The 16,567-nt window shown below is 34.5% G+C and overlaps 1 protein-coding gene across 2 annotated transcripts; it reads right to left on the bottom strand.

The window, feature by feature from the left end:
* Nucleotides 1-1,074: 1,074 nt before the first annotated feature.
* abcg1 (ATP-binding cassette, sub-family G (WHITE), member 1) lies at nt 1,075-13,944 on the bottom strand. Of its 2 annotated transcripts, none has more exons than XM_083548384.1 (15): nt 13,672-13,944; nt 12,529-12,772; nt 7,573-7,690; nt 7,060-7,192; nt 6,701-6,751; nt 6,270-6,415; nt 5,507-5,630; nt 5,010-5,124; nt 4,748-4,896; nt 4,489-4,590; nt 3,585-3,753; nt 3,025-3,125; nt 2,356-2,514; nt 2,136-2,254; nt 1,075-1,817 (listed from the first exon to the last, which is right to left on the bottom strand). In XM_083548384.1, exons 1-15 carry the CDS (start codon nt 13,786-13,788, stop codon nt 1,589-1,591), a joined length of 2,076 nt encoding a protein of 691 aa, XP_083404510.1. In that variant the 5' UTR covers nt 13,789-13,944; the 3' UTR covers nt 1,075-1,588. The 2 variants fall into 2 exon arrangements, with proteins under 2 accessions (XP_083404510.1, XP_083404511.1); XM_083548385.1 differs by having other exon boundaries at nt 2,136-2,202.
* Nucleotides 13,945-16,567: the final 2,623 nt, after the last annotated feature.

Here is a 16,567-nt window from a genome sequence, read left to right as displayed (position 1 = left end):
TTTTTGGTTGAATATTTGCTGATATGCTTATATTCATAGTTGCTCCATATTCATTCATATGCATTTGTGTCACAGGCAAGTCGATGATAAATAAATGCTATTTTCATTACAGCTTTCAGTACTAAAACGGATTGATAATTTGAAATTATGAAATAGTTTGCTGTGACACAACATTATGTATGTGGAATATCAGTACACTGACAAAAACTTATGTACATGTACTTATGATGGCAAGTTAATACAGTCTATCTGTGATATTAGCAGGGGTGCATAATTTATAGTGAAAAAATACATAGTGATCAATTGACATCAGAATGAATCATATCAATATATAAATAACAAAAGTTTTTCAAGCAACTCAAGAAATATTTTGTGGATGAGTATATTTTAGGCCACCCTTATAAGGCAAATTTATTACTAATATTTTTGACGAATTAATGTTTAATCCTGATTCTCTTAAAAACCCAATATTGCAAATTGAGAGCACAAACAGTTAATCTTGTGTATTTGATTATTTCTTGACCTCTAACCCTCTATCTGGTGCATTGTGCACATAATGTAATAGATAAGCTTTCAAGGTGAATTGAGCTCTGTTTAAGAAGTTGTAAAGTAGTCAAATTCCCATTATGAAGATTGTTAAATAAAAGTACTTTGGCATGAGAGGTATGCAGGCATACTACTGCCTTACTAAGGATATTAATGGTTTTTGAGTCACTGAATAACAGTGGCAATGAAAGCTTGCATGGCTATAATTGTGAATTCTATAAAATAATGCATTAGATGCAATGGACAACAAATCAATATTCAGTCTCACTTGGGCCACATTACAACCAAGGCAGATTAAGTCTGGTTTTTAGATGGCCAAAGTTCAAAATAGCAAACATAACAAGCCTGGAAAAAAAAATCCCAGTGGACATAGTTCCCCCTATCCAAGGAACAAAGACCTTGTACCTCTTTGAGCTACTGTATATGGAGTGTATGAGCCTGCATACTTAAGTTTAGAATCAACTATTTTAACTGAGCGTCCAGCTTGTCCACAGTGCATTTAAAAAATGTGCATGTCCACAAATAGTGTAATGTGATACACAGATTTTTTTATTGCAGAATTCATTAATTAAGCATGTCTAAAAAAAAAGCCTAAAAAGCATTGCAGCACTAAAAAGTTAGAGGTATAGAGGTAATTTATAGTCCAACTCTTAAAAATGTAAAGCCCATTCCTGTTTAACTAATTATGATTGTTGTTTCCTATTTATTAAGGGTTGCATTCATCATACCCAAGCGGACTGAATGTTAGACACAATTTGCACAGCATGACAAAAATACATGATATGAGTCCAACTGTTTAAACCAACTGTAGATTGTCACATGCACATGTGCTTACACTGTCAATCCATATGGAAATCCATGGTTCTGTGCAAAATAGTGCACCAAAGGTGAGTAGTCTACCCTGTTCAGTGTATTTTTGTCCTATAAGGACCTCCACATAAATATCAGCCCTTTTTGCAGTTTGAAGAAAGAATCAATGCATTCTCTCTGCTCATCATTCCTAAGGACAAGAATCTTCTTAAAGTTACTGCTGTCCTGTCGTCTACCTTGCTGAACTGATTTTGTAGCGGAGGACAAAGTAGGCAATAAGACGCAAGGAGACAAAGAAGATGCCCAGCACAATGAAGTCCATATACAATTTAGCATTCTCAACATCTAACTCCTTTAAAATAGCCTTGGATTTTTGGAATTGGCATGTCTCATCTTTGTCACAGTGTAGGTCCTCGCGGTCCAGCCCATAGATAGACAAGATAACTCCTTCAAAGCCATACCTGTAAAAATCACAAAACAGCTGTAATAAACAACTGCCAAAAGTTTTATTACATGAACGAATGCATTAACAGACTTACATTTCACAATGATACTTCGAGCGATTAAACTCATACTATTTTTAACACACCTAACCCTAACCCTAACCCTAGTACGAGATCGTAGTAAACCTTGATACAGTATCACCTTAATACACTATTATTGATTAACAAAATATTTAGTGTAATTCACTATATATTGTTAAATAATTATAAATCTAACTACATTATGTATAAAATAATTACACTACTATTACTAAGACTAAGTGCAATACTTCTTACCTGACATAGGAAATGTAAGATATCCACTGGAGGTATTTTGGGATGGTGTCAAAACTGACAAAAAATCCTGAAAATAGCAAAACAGGTATGGCAGTCACTGGCCCTACAAATGTAGCCACCTAAAAATAGAATATTATTAAAAAAAACACTGCATTATTAAATCAGTAATTACCATAAAATTAGAATTAGTCAATAAAAGGAGATCCAAGTTTTGAATCACCTGCAATGATGTAGATGCTGCCCCAATCAAGAGCCCCAAAGACTGTGCCACCAATGATGTCAGCGTGCCCAAAGCCAAGAAGAGGATAAAACGAACAGTGTCTGATGGTTGAGAGGTCATCCAATAAACAATGCTGCAGTATGCCACTGGGAATACAATCTATAAGCCAGAATCAGTAAAAATCACTTATACAGTAGTTACAATTCATTGTTTTAGAGAGTTACAAATTCTTGTAGATCTTCACAAACATGTTTGTTTTTCTTAAAACTATAAGTAATAACAACAGTAATAATAATATCAATGCTAATAATAATAATAATAATAATAATAATAATAATGATACCAATAATAAACTGCTGTATAAAAAATATTTTAACAGCTCATGTTCACAAATGTTGTACCCATTAGTAAATATTGGTTTTAGAGAAAAGCACATCCTGCTTATATAATGCTACTGCTGGTTTTTCCAAAATTGGAGCACCCTTCTCTGACCCTTGTAAATCCCCTCTGAGCTTCAATAACATGTTAGTGCCATGGTTTTCGTTCTTATTGCACCATGAAAATGTCAAGTTTATCCAACCTTTCAACAACTACAGGAACTACAATGTTATAGCCATCATTTGTCAACTATCAGACATTTCTAAAAGTAACATAACTAAGACATGTTACCTGGAATGGGACATCTGCCATAGTCTTTGCTAGATAGTACGCCTTCAGGCTGTACCAGTAATTTAAGTGTTCTCTTAAAAAGACACCCATCTCCAGAGGGACTAGGATTGAAAATACAAAAGAAAATTGAGGATTTTTATAATTTTCTTTTTATTATTATTAGACAAGAATGAGACTATACAATATACTGTTAAGGAAATAATTTTGCAGATTGAGAATATGTAGATCTAAAAATACATTATATATATCAATTAACATTACTCATGATACAAAAACATCAATGCTGTTTGAAATAAAGTTTAATGACTATGTTTTCAGACATGCAAGTAAAAGGAAATATACCGTTAAACAAACAAACAAACAAACAAATAAGAAATAAAAGAAAGAAAGAAAGAAAGAAAGAAAGAAAGAAAGAAAGAAAGAAAGAAAGAAAGAAAGAAAGAAAGAAGGAAAGAAAGAAAGAAAGAAAGAAAGAAAGAAAGAAAGAAAGAAAGAAAGAAAGAAAGAAAGAAAGAAAGAAAGAAAGAAAGATGTTTTTTTTTGCTATTTAATGAACTCACAAGTTAGCACAGTGGGCATCAGCGCAGCAAACATAAGGAAGAGCATAGAGAAAAATAGAAAACCAGAGTTGCTGAGAACTTTCTTGGCCTCATTTCCAATGCCAAGGTACAGAAGCCCTATCAGGAGCCCAATTCCAATATGAGAGGTGATGCGCAAGTGGGTTAACACCTAGTAAAAAAAAATATATATTGTATGATTTTTTCATATATTATGCAAGAGTGATTAATAGAAATTGCAATATGAAAAGTATAATATTATGGAATATAATATTATATTATAAAGCCTCTATTTGAACATACAGATTAATCAGAGTCTATTCTCATAAGTATGCTTCTACTCTCCTGTACTGATTTCATCTGTTTAAGTATAACTATTTAAAGAAATGGTATGCTTATTTAATAAAATAAGTTAATTAAGAGATATACTATAACACATTGTATGTTTTATATATTGCACATCTTTTGCAAGTATAATCTTCCTGGTGAGTGCTAAAATAAAGAGTTGATTTAAAAGGGCATTTTTTGACTTAGGTAGTCAATAGTGTATATAGTGAATAGTGTATATTCACCTGTTGGAAGGTAACATAAAGAAAGCTTAACTGTTGGAATTCATTTATATATAAAAATTTTGCCATTGTTTTAAAAAATGCAAAAATATATATGCTTACATCAGGCACAGTTATTGTCTATTTAATAACTAACAGCATGCTTAAGTTTATAGCCTTGTGCACTCTGCTCACGACAATTAGGGCTCTGTTTCTGGACTGATTTTTATTTATTTAATTAAATTGCCTGATTTATTAGCTAGAAATATTAAATGTTAAAGATTGAATCAATATGAAATGGTCTTTGTTCAAATATTATGTGTTACTACATTTATGCAGTGATCAGCAATTATGTTTACCGAATCCCTCATGATGCTAAGAAACGTTCTTCTAAAGAGGATACAGAACTGGGTCTGACAACTGGCGGAGAAGCTATGACAACCTTCAGTGGAAGAGGAGTCCTAGAGAAGAAAAAAAAAAAAGATTTTTCTCATATAGCAAAAAATAACACAATTATTATTTAAATGAGCTTGCATTAGCCCATTTGTTTAGTTAAACTGATTATTAGTTCCAGACTAAAAGTTTTATTGCATTTTATAGGAACAGCATTGTGTGTACCTCATCAGATGGTTTATGCCAGAAGAAGGAGTTTAGAGCTCCATCACCATTCATCTCACTTTTGTAATCTTTCTCACCCTTGCCCTCATTGACAGCTTTCACCAACTGAGGCATATGGTTACCATAGTCTCCAGAGGCCACCTCCATTACTGAGGGAAAATAGATCATATATACTACTAACCATCTTTTTCAGCATGTGGAACACACACAACATGCACTGTTTAAAATGTGGCATGACCTCAATACTAAAGATTATACTTACTGAAATCAGCAGGGTTGTGATATGTAGGGCAGTTAAGGCCATGCTCCCTTAGATACGGGATTAGGTTTGATACTTTTCCCTGATAAATGCACTGACCTTGGCTCAGAACATAAAGCTGTAAAACAATTTAAAAACAGCTGTCAAATTGTGAGATAAAGTTGTTTTTCATGTCACTGCATCAGGCATTTAACTTTATCAGAATGGGCATCTTGTACTATGTTACTACCATCGTCCCTTTTGTTTGTGTTGCTTAGAAGCCTAAAGAACTGGAGGAGAAATCGGGCAGGGGGGTGAGGGAGGCTTCTGTCTTATTTTTTTTCACAGATTGCCTAGTAAGCCAGAACTGCCAATACTGATAGAATGCTAAAGGAATTTACTAACTTATAGAATACTAACTTATAGAATAATACTATTATATTGTTTTATGTTATTACAACCTCACTTCTACATTACAAGCTACACATCTACTACTTACTGTCAAAGTCTCTATAGCTTACTTTGTCAAAGAGCTCAAAAACTTTGGCACTGGGCTGGTGAATTGTGCAAATAATTGTTCGACCTCCTTGAGCCAGAGCTTTCATCAGTGAGACCACCTGGAAACAGGAGGAGCTATCCAGTCCACTGAAAACGCCAGAAGCAGTCAGAAGCAGCTTTTCTATTTCTAAAGATCAGTCATCAGTTTTGCAGTATTCATTCATAAACTACACAGAACATGGCACAAAAACACACACACATACACACGCATGTACACTATATGGACAAAAGTATTGGGACACCTGACTTTTCCAGCTATATGTGATTCTTCTCCAAACTGATAACACAAAGTTGGAAACACACAATTGTATAGATTGTCTCTGGACAATGCAATAGCATAAAATTTTCCTTGACTTAAACTAGAAGGCCTAAGCGAGCTACCTGAAGATATGGGTTACAGCAGTTGCAGTAGAAGAGCTCATCCTACATTAGTACCTGACTTTACTAAACTATACTTGTAAAAGTGAATGAGCAGAAATCTCCACAACTACACTCCAAAATCTAGTGAATCTTCACAGATAAGTGGAGGTTAATATAACAAATGGGTAATAAATGTAGAATGGGATGTTCAAAAAGCACATACAAATTATGGTCATATGTCCACACACCTTTGTCTATAAAGTGTATAAAAAAAAAGCTGTGGTCATATTTGTTGTTTTTCTCTTTTGCTATTTCAAAATATAAGGCTATTACATATTATAAGTGAGTGTTTCTTAGGGAATTCACCTTGTGGGCTCATCAAAAAACATGACTGGTGGGTTGTTGACAAGTTCTAAGGCAATGGCCAAGCGTTTCCTTTGGCCTCCAGAGAGGTTTGATGTGCGGGTTTTAGCACATTCCATTAAGCCAAGTGCTGTCAAGATCTCACTCACCTACAGAAAAATCATTCTTTAGGAATGTAGAACAGTTAGCTTTGGGCCACTAATTTGACTCCGCAAGCTGTGCTGTAACTATGCTGATATTTAGTATCACAATACTATTTTCATTACAAAAATCATAGTTACACATTAGATTTTATACTTCAAAATCACAGGAAGAAAATCTAAATCAAAGAGATCACAGAAATAATCCAATATAATAAATAGAGTTCTATGCTCTTAATTCCAGTTCTATCATCAGACAACACAGTTAATGTGTAAAGAGTTTTTATTTCTTACCATCTCTCTCCTACCCTCCTCCTTTTCCTGGAGTTTCAGATTAGCTGACACCTGAGGCAGATTTCAGAGGCTTTTTAACAACAAACCATCATTTGATTTGGTAATCTATGGTTCACTATGGTTTACTTTCTCTTGCTTCTGTGAAATACCAATTAAGGTCTCCAACCCCTATATCTTCAACCATAGAGAGCTAAATGGTAGCTACCCAGCATGTGGCACAAATAGTTTTAAATATAGACATTCTGCAAGAAACTATGTTCTTTGATTTGGTTTTCTTCACATATACAATAAATGTGAGACAAGCAGCTGCATACAAAGATTTTCACAGAAAGCACACTAAGATTTCAGTAGCTCCTTACCATCATGGCCTCCTGGACCGTCAGATGTGGTAGAAGCATGTCATCTTGCATAATGTAACAAGACACTTTCCTAAAGGACCTCAGATCTCTGGGTTGCCTATTTATCAAGATATTTCCTTTCATGCCTGTTTCCCTAAAAGATAAAGCATATATTATTTGGACCATATAATATCTTAATTCAAACGCAACTTGTTTTATTTTAAATAAAAATTTGCAGTGATATTAATCTATGCAGTGAAGAACAAAGTATTCTTTGATCACGTATTTTCCTTTACGTTTATCCTTTAAAAAAAATTAACACATGACACACACAGAGATATATAATTAACTCTTGATAATCCATTCAGAAAAGAGAATTTACAAAGCTAAAATGGTTCTGCTGTTCTTTGTTCTAATATTCACAAAGCCGCAGAGAACATTTTCCCCACATCTGCATACATAAAACACATAAAGCATATGGTGAATAGGCTTGTGTGTATATGTGTGTGTGAGATGTGGATTTGTTGTGTTCACCTATATCCTGCCAAGATATTCATGAGTGTTGACTTTCCTGCTCCTGAGGGCCCCATGATGGCCACTAGACCTCCACTGGTAAAGTTGCCAGAGATGCCTCTCAGCAAGGTCTTGTAACCTAAGAATGAAGAGAACAGGCCAGTGAGTACCTGTGAGAATCATTTCCCAGAGATTACAGCAGAATGTTGGTTTTCCCCCAATGTCAGACTCTACCTGAATAAAAACATATTCACCTATCACTTCCTACTTACATAAGTGGCTCTTTGTGCATGTGGTGAATGGAAGCATTTGTTATACACCCTTTGTGTTTCTTAAATTTTTTTGCATGATTGCCTTTTTTCCTAAAGAATAATGATCATTCCCACTTGTCATATGACCCCTGCATTTCCCCCTCTAGTTCTACTAATCCAGTTACTTTTGTCCAATTTAACAAAGCAGTCTGAATTTGATCCAAGGTGTTGAGTGCTGAGTCATTTCTAAAGACTTTTCTGAAATGTACATTTTCTGTACTCTGTATTTGCATGGGTTTTTAAAATGTACATTGTATGTATGCATGCATATTTACAGTATGTATGTTGCTCGTAGCATTATGAATAGACTGGTTTCAATTTCCATATACAGTGAATTTTAAAATGACATGCAGTTGGTGGGAAAAATTCCAATAGTGCTATGATAAATTATTACTCTTCTCATTAACATTCTGCCATTCAAACTGTATTTTTTTCTGTAAAACTGTATTTCAAACTGCTAATATAGTTGATTTCAGTGGCTGCAAAATTAATTGGATTTGTACTCTCAATCCTTACAAGCAATGCACAAATATCTCTGACCTTCGCTGTCCTGTTTAGTGTGGGATTCCAATCCTACCTGCTAAAGAAGGTGGGTTTGAACATTCATAATCTTACATCACCATACACAACAACTATGCAGTAAAACAGAACATACGTGGGCAGTCTCAGTAGCTACCAGCAGCATGTTATATGTAATAAACAGTGGAGTGGTGTTTGTGCAGAAGGGCTACATTAAGAAGAATCACCTTGAAAACCCTGCAATACCAGAGTCTGTGCTTTTATAGTACTATTGTATTGTATAGTTAAAGCATTGAGGTGTGTTGTACCACTGCAAAACACAGAACATTCCAACATAACTTATATAGACATTATTGTTTACAAAAGTCAATGAAAACTTTTTTGGATGAGTTATTAAACATACTTGCACTCTTTGGTTGGACATTCTAATGTTAAAGTCAAACTGGCACAGGTATTTCTCTCCTATTTATGGCATCTGGTTCCCTTTACCACACTTTTATTAATTCTGGCCCCAACTGAGGTCTGATCCCAACTCCAAGTCTCACAAATGAATAGAAAAAGTGAAAACATTTGTCACATATGCTTGTTGTGTCACTGATCAGCACTTCCAGCTCTTAAATCATTATTTTCTCTCAGAAATACACTTAAAAAAGGGGAATCAGCTTGTGCTGAAAAAAGCTAGATTATGTAGACCAAAGATGTTGGGATCAGAGGTGGACAGTAACAAGGTACATGTAATTCTTTACCGTATCTACTGTACTTTAGTTTTTTTTATGTATCTGTACTTTAATGAAGTATTTGGGGAGACTTTAACTTTAACTTCACTACATTTCAAATTCAAATATGTTACTTTTTACTGAACTACATTTTGCAAAATCGGTCGTTCCTTCTTATTTATGAGTCGATAAAAAAACTTAACTTGTACAGCACCCGGCAAAGCCACCAATCAGGGTAAAGCATGCGCTCTGTTTTGAATTTGCTTTGATGGCTGCTTTGTGGTATCTACTAAGCACAAACATACAGTTTAGCATCAGTTCAACAGCAAGCAGAATATTTTGCAGGTAACAAATAATGGGAGAACCTCCTGATTCTAACTTGCCAAAACACCTGTGGCCTTATTTGCGCTTTTATTTTTTTTTTAAGTAGTTGAAACTCACGCACACACACACACACACACACACACAACTGTGTGACTGATCTGTACAACCCGGACTCAAACACACAATTGTACTCATTTCACACATCCATGTCTTCAGCACCACTCATATTACATCACTTCATTACTTCAAACTGTTTGCATGCCATTTTTGCAATTTTTTTTTTGGATTGCCTATTGCTTTTTCGCACAATGTTTTGTTTACATTTTTGTTACTTACAATGTTCACTTTACGTCTACCGCAGTGTGCAATATACAACAGGTTTACTGGTGGCGCTATTTTGTGTTTTGTGTATTTGTCTTACACTGTCTTGTGTTGTCTTACACTGTCCTGTATTGTCTTGCACTGTCTTGTGTTGTCTTTGTACTTCGTCCACCACTGGTTGGGATGCTACATTTAGTGCTGTATATTACTTAACTTTGTGACCATTAAAACCATTTTGTTCTAGGTACCTTTAACAGAAGCATGAAAGCAATTTTTGGAAAATATACTTTAAAGGACGAATGAGGGCTTACAGAGTGTAGGCTTACAGAATATATCGCCTTTAAAAGTCTTGTTACTGATATTTATCTCTTTTTCTTAATCCAACAACATCACATTATACATCCGAAGAACTAACCCCCTGAACATAAGGCTGAAACCTGGAGCAATTTTAGAGCAACATTTAGCATGTTTGCATTTGCAAAAAAACAAAATGTTTGTTGAAAAACTAATCTTTATCTGACTGTATTATAAAAGGCACATGCCACAAAATATCACACTTCAGGCAATTAAACATCAAGTTACCTAGCAACCAAAAAGGCCTTCCTACACATCACTCTGTTCTGTTCTTATTTCCATATGTGCTAATAGTTTCATCCTAATTGGAGAAGCCCAGCCCAATCTCTGTGCTCATAACCAGGGTTAATAGAGTTTGTTGACCGACAGTTACCAACTGAGCTGAGAGCACGGATCAGGGTCGCTGACAATACTGTTGCCAGATCTCACTTTCCACTAAGTATGGATTACAAAGATTTGTTAGACAGCTTAAAGGCATTGGATACAGTTGCAGTCAGTTAGGGATGAAGAACCAGTAAAGGACAGATGTCTTAGATGTTTTGGACCAAATCAAGAACCCATCAATATTATTTCCATATAGTTCTATGTACATGTATTCACTCTGTTTTATGTACATATTGTCATAGTGTATTCTAGCTACAGTACAACAGGATCAGCCTGATTCACTCTATAATCATTACCTAATGAAAGGACATGTTGAACATGCTGCCATTTCTGACAGTTTTTGTTCAAGCTCTATAGTTGCCCTGGGGCATCATGCCTAATGTTCAGGCAGTACTTTCACACTGGCTTTCAGGAAGAAAGAGTTTAAATTTGATTGATAGCCATCTATGAATGGTAAAGAAGAGACAAACTGTATAGCCAGTTCTGTGAGCTAACCAGTCACCGGGACACATTCATGAATATTTTAAAACAGCACAATTGTGTACAAAGTAATAGTATGACTCTACATACAGTATATCTGAACAAGACCCGAAATACAGCAAATTATGTACTATTTTCATCTATTCTCCTGAGGTTTTAGCTACTACTTGCTAAGACTTCACTGTCACCTCACAGTTTTTGTAATGTTTTAAACATGGCCTGATTTTCTTTGTGCTATACCGCCATGTATACTCTCCTGCTTAGCCACTCACTAGGGCTGTAAATCAGTTCCGCTAGATGTCTTTGTAAGCTACATTTACCGCATTACTTACTTCATAAAAAAAACAGTATGTACTAACAAACAGACATCCAAGTGACCTATATGTCCATAACTAAATCATTGTAACCCCTCATCCTGTAGCAGCCACTGTTTGCAGGTGTTATGTTTAAAAATAGATTTAATGAAAGGGGCATAAATAATCATGACAAACTACATATCATTTTAAAAGTCTAAGCCTCAATGCATGTTAGTGTACTAGCAAAAATGGCAACAGGCTTCCCTAATATGTTATCATATATAGACCATTAGCATATATTAGATGTTAGCATATATAGACCATTATTTTGCATTGCTGCCTATAAAGCTGCATGTATAAAAGCAGGTAAATTATTGTATGGGCCAGGTGCTAGGCAAGCAATACTTGGTTGGCAACAGGATTCATGTAGTTCAAGTAAAAAAATAAATACAAATGAACTTGCTTACTGATTATTGTAAGCTCAGAGCATACTTTCAACTTTCAAGAAGTGCAAACATTATGTTACATTTCAACCTTCTCCAGGTTCTGTGGTTCACAAAGTAAATAAATAAATAAATCACTTTTAAAAGAGTACTATATTATGCATTCAAATGTAATGCGTGAAAGTAATGAACAGTAAAAGTTTAAAAATACTCTGATAAACTACAGATGCTTGAAAAATATACTTAAACAGAGAAATAAAAAAATAAAAAAATTTCCTGTTCACCACTGCTTTTTGATTAGTACATACTGCAAGATCACACCACCCAAACTGGATTATGGATTTGTACATAAAATGACAATGAACAACAAATTATCACACAAAGCCCAGTTCAGCTTTTCAAAAACAAATAAATAAATAACTTTTATCCTACTCTTCCAGCTGATTCATAACTGGCATTACAAATATGTACTACATGTGATGTCAAGATTAACAATTTAACATGTAGATTTATGCATTTGCCACTGATGGAGCGTTGATTACTAGTATTGTTTGATGGTTGTTGTTGTTGTTTGATGATTACTAGTATTGTTTGATGGTTGTATGATAAATTGATTGATACAGTCAGAATGATGTCAACTTTATTTTTACAGAAAAGTTTTTGCACTCACATTCCAGTGGGCAAATTCAGTTCATGCAAATAATGATTCAATATTCAAACTATTAACAAAAATTTTTTTAATATGTAGAAAAAATGTGATGTTTTCAATTAATGATTTAAGGCAAAGTTAAGTCAAGCCTTTGATTTTATTCATGAAATCTTACAATACCTTTCTTTCTCCACCATGGTCCCTCACAAACTGAGTATGAGAGGTCTTTGAATTCAATGTTGACCGCTGGTCTGCGTGGCAGGTATGAGAAGCGCTGTGCCTCTGTTAGGCTGTTCTCCACTTTTTTCAGGTGTGCATGTAACAGTGGGGTCTCTTGGCTGCCAGTCTGATTGGTCATTACATCATCAATGGAAACACATACTGTCCTGGTGTCAAGCATGAGATCAGGAGGTCCGTTGGCGTTCTGAGATAACATAATGAAAAGGTAAAGAAAAGAAACATAATGACAAGGTAAAAAAAAAACAGCTTCTATTATACAGAGAAAATAATTGTTCTGTACTACTACTATAATATTTCTCCTATATTCAGTATGACTACATAAGCATTATGCGTCACATTGTTTGTGAAGCCTTTAATTTTGCCATTAATAGCGGGTAAACAATTTTTAAAATCATTCTCCCTTATTTTGCGATTCAGGTGTGTGCAGTAATCGTGTTGAACACTATCAGGGAACTGTGGATGGCTGAACGCAAAGAGACGTGCAGGTGTCTAATCCCTGTCCCTCTGGTCACAGAAGACATATGGGGTTACTATCAGCCAAAGCTTCTCTGTGGTTCAGCAGAAGGAAAACATCCAGGCTATTGCTTATGCTCGAATAAATTTCATGTTTAGATGTTTATTTGAAAACACTCTACTGCCATCTCTAAAAGCAGATGTGTTGTCTTTTTTCTGCTTATAGTATATACCAATTAAGTGAAGACATAATTTACAGTGGAAATGAAAAAGAAACTTAGTAAAATGGATTGGTTCAGGGTGTAAGTGGACACTAATAACTTTGGGAGCTTTTATATACACTTGTTAAAGTACTATTCTGTTGTATAATTACTTTAAATCATAAAATTATATATATTTAATAAATCAATTTTGTAACACTATACTAATTCCTGCGCATTTTATTCTACAAGGTGCACTGTTGTTCTTTATTTCTAGTGTCAGAGGAGGTAACTCAAGTTCATTTGCTAGAGACACAATCGAACAGCTACTGTTTCACCGGTTCAGGTATCTTACAGTGGTTCCCATCAGACGGTCTGATCTAACCACAAATAAACAGCCACAGAAATGAAAACTGGTTGTTTTTCTTACCATTATGATCGAGTTGGTCACAGTAGTATTGCTGACTGAGAAAGCTGCCATGAGATATGCCATTCCTCCCAAGCGCACCCCTGAGTAACTGGCTGGGTGGGAAGAAATCTCGCGCATTGATCCCTCAGCGCGCGCGCTCTCCCTCACTTTCTCACGCGCTCTGTTTACAACCTGAGGCTCGCGCTTAAAGCAATGACGTCACTTAGTATGGCTCGGTTGAGGTTGACACATTTGTTGCAAGCGACAAAGTTTGCTGTGGCATCATCATCATCATCGTCGTCATAATCATTATGATTGTCATAATCATCGTCATCATCTTCATAATAATCATCATCTTCTTCATCATCATCATTATCTTTATTGTTATAATAATAATCATCATCGTCGTCGTTGTCATCATCAACATCACCACCATTATCATCATTTTTATTATCATCATCATCATCTACATGCCATTATCATAATTTTCATCATCATCATCATCATCATCTACATGCATCTACATAATTTCTATTCAGTAAATTATCAGACTATGCTTATTAGGACTGTGTTGATGGTTCTGTTTTCCAGCTTAAAATACAGAATTTTACGGCTGGACTTATACAATTTTATCTTTAAAATGTACAATTCCTAAGCTAACAGTAAATATAAATAATTTCTCCCTAAACCTAAATTTGTATCCTAATTTCCAGATGCTGTTCTTTGAGATCTTAACATGAAACTAAATCTAATCCTAAAACAGCATTCACTCTTCTGTACATCCTTTTTAGTTGTTTTACATTACATTTGTCTCTGCATATACCTAAGGAATCATGTCAGTGTTTAATCACAGAGGAAACCAGATTTACAGACTGCATATGACATTAAAAAATCTTAAACCACTGACTTAAGAGTTATTATGCTGATTTTGAAATAAAGCAAAGATTTGCATTAGGTTGTGATTAAATTAGAGCAGCTCAGTTCATGCCCTGTGTATCGTATTCTCACTATCATCTTCCCCACATTTCCTTTGTTTGTATCCTTTTCTCCTGTTTCAGTTTCCTTCCTCATGGGTTGTAAAGTATTAAATGTTTGCTCAGCATTTTATAAACCAGTTTGCATTAGTTTTTCTTTTGACTTTTATTTGTATATGGGTGTGTTTCATGAACCAGTTCTGAAAGCAGTCTGGTGTAATGGCAGTGATGATTAGATTAACACTATTAAACTCAAATTACAAACTTGCAGTCTTCCGCTAAGTTTTGCATGTTACAAATGACATACACTTATTGAATTTTAAAGCTGGTGTGACACACAACATTTTTAGATGAATACAGTAATAAGTTGAATTACTGCCAATGTAATAGCATTTGTTAAAATGAAATATAAAATACATCCAGACTATTAACCTTCTATCAACTAGAGTACATTTCAGTAATAGTACTATTTTTCAGTCTCATTGGCTGAACAATATTTTATCTCATGATTCCATTTATTTTAATAAAAATGCTCATTATTTGTTCATTTAGTATTAAGGTTGTTGGACCAAGCTGGCAATTCAGGATGAGGTGAATAATATTCTCCTCCTCCTCATCATTATCCTGTACTGTATGACGTATTGCTAAATAAAATACAGTATGATTAGTTATGTTACACCTCAGCGGTAACTATGGTGTTATTCATGATATTTCATGATTATATTGAGATGCCGATATATCAGTTGCTCAGATGTGTCCTTTTGTCTTGTGTGTGAAACATGTTTGTCTGTAACTCTTGGTCTGTAGAGCTATCTGCAGGCTGAGTGATTTGATAGCATAAATGAGCAGGTGTATGTAATAAAGTGGTCGCTGTGTGCATAAACCAGAGGCGCACAATCTTTTTCCTATAAAAGGCTAAGAAAATCAAACTTGATTGAGTTTGTCTGGGTCAAAAATTAATTTTGCATTGTATTAAAATTAAATAAATATTGTATTGAAATTAAAATTTGTATTGAAATTATACAAAGAGAAACTATTTATTGTACAGTAGAGTTTAATGACTATTCAGTGACCTTTAATGAGAGTCAAAATGCTGGTCCTTAGTTTTCAAAAGTTTTTTCCAAATAGCATATTTTCCCCCTTTTTTTCCTCTCTTCTCATATATGGCATGGCAGGCCAAATTAAACATCACTACAGGCCAACTTTGCCTGCATGCCTTTATTTAGGCATCTCTGGTCTAAACCATTTACAGGTTGTTGCAAGACAAAATATGGAAATGATAAAGGAGGTAAATTGCAACCTGTGCATCTGATTAATTAGCTTGTACATCCAGTGTTATATTCTGATACATGCTGATAACTTAACACATTTAATAGACATGATTAGTTATTGGTCTAATAAACCCACTTCACACTGGACTTAGTGTAATGTGGTTGTGCGTTTAACCTACCAATAGATTTTATAAACCAAACACAACTCCAAATACTACATTAAACGTCTTTGTTAAACTGGTTGATAGGTTCCTGTTTATTCGAGATCCACTGATTTTAAGTGTTAAATTGTTTTAGTAATTGGTAATCTATAAAGATGTAGACATGTTATTAATCTTCTTTTATCGGCTTCTCCCATCCTCGAGAACTCTGCTTGTGTCGGACATGAATTATTTTTTTTTTTTTATTGAATTTTAACTTAACTTATAACTATACATGCGTTTCTGGCATAACAAACAAGCAAAAAAATCATTAGTCCATTTAACATTTTGCATTTTATCAACCAATTACAAAACCTCCAGAAGGTTGACAACTTTGAGTGTATAAAGCTAACATTGCAAACTATTCATCATTTATATCCTCCTTTTAACAAGAATGCAAACATATTTCGATCTTTATCTGCTTGCCCAAAAATTCAGTATCACTGCATTTACTTTTGATTGCACACATCTA

The sequence above is a fragment of the Silurus aristotelis genome (genome assembly GCF_946808225.1).
Source record: "Silurus aristotelis genome assembly, chromosome: 8".
Lineage (NCBI taxonomy): Eukaryota > Metazoa > Chordata > Actinopteri > Siluriformes > Siluridae > Silurus > Silurus aristotelis.
Note: the sequence above shows the minus strand (reverse complement) of the source record. Positions and strands in the feature narration are given on the sequence as shown.

Excerpts from the sequence above, each read along its gene's own strand:
- abcg1 (XM_083548384.1), bottom strand. The coding sequence starts at position 13,788 with ATGCGCGAGATTTCTTCCCACCCAGCCAGTTACTCAGGGGTGCGCTTG. Across the intron at positions 2,515-3,024 it reads TGGCAGATGTCCCATTCCAG|ATTGTATTCCCAGTGGCATA; the intron begins GTAACATGTCTT and ends TCTGGCTTATAG. Across the intron at positions 2,255-2,355 it reads CAGCATCTACATCATTGCAG|GTGGCTACATTTGTAGGGCC; the intron begins GTGATTCAAAAC and ends TTCTATTTTTAG.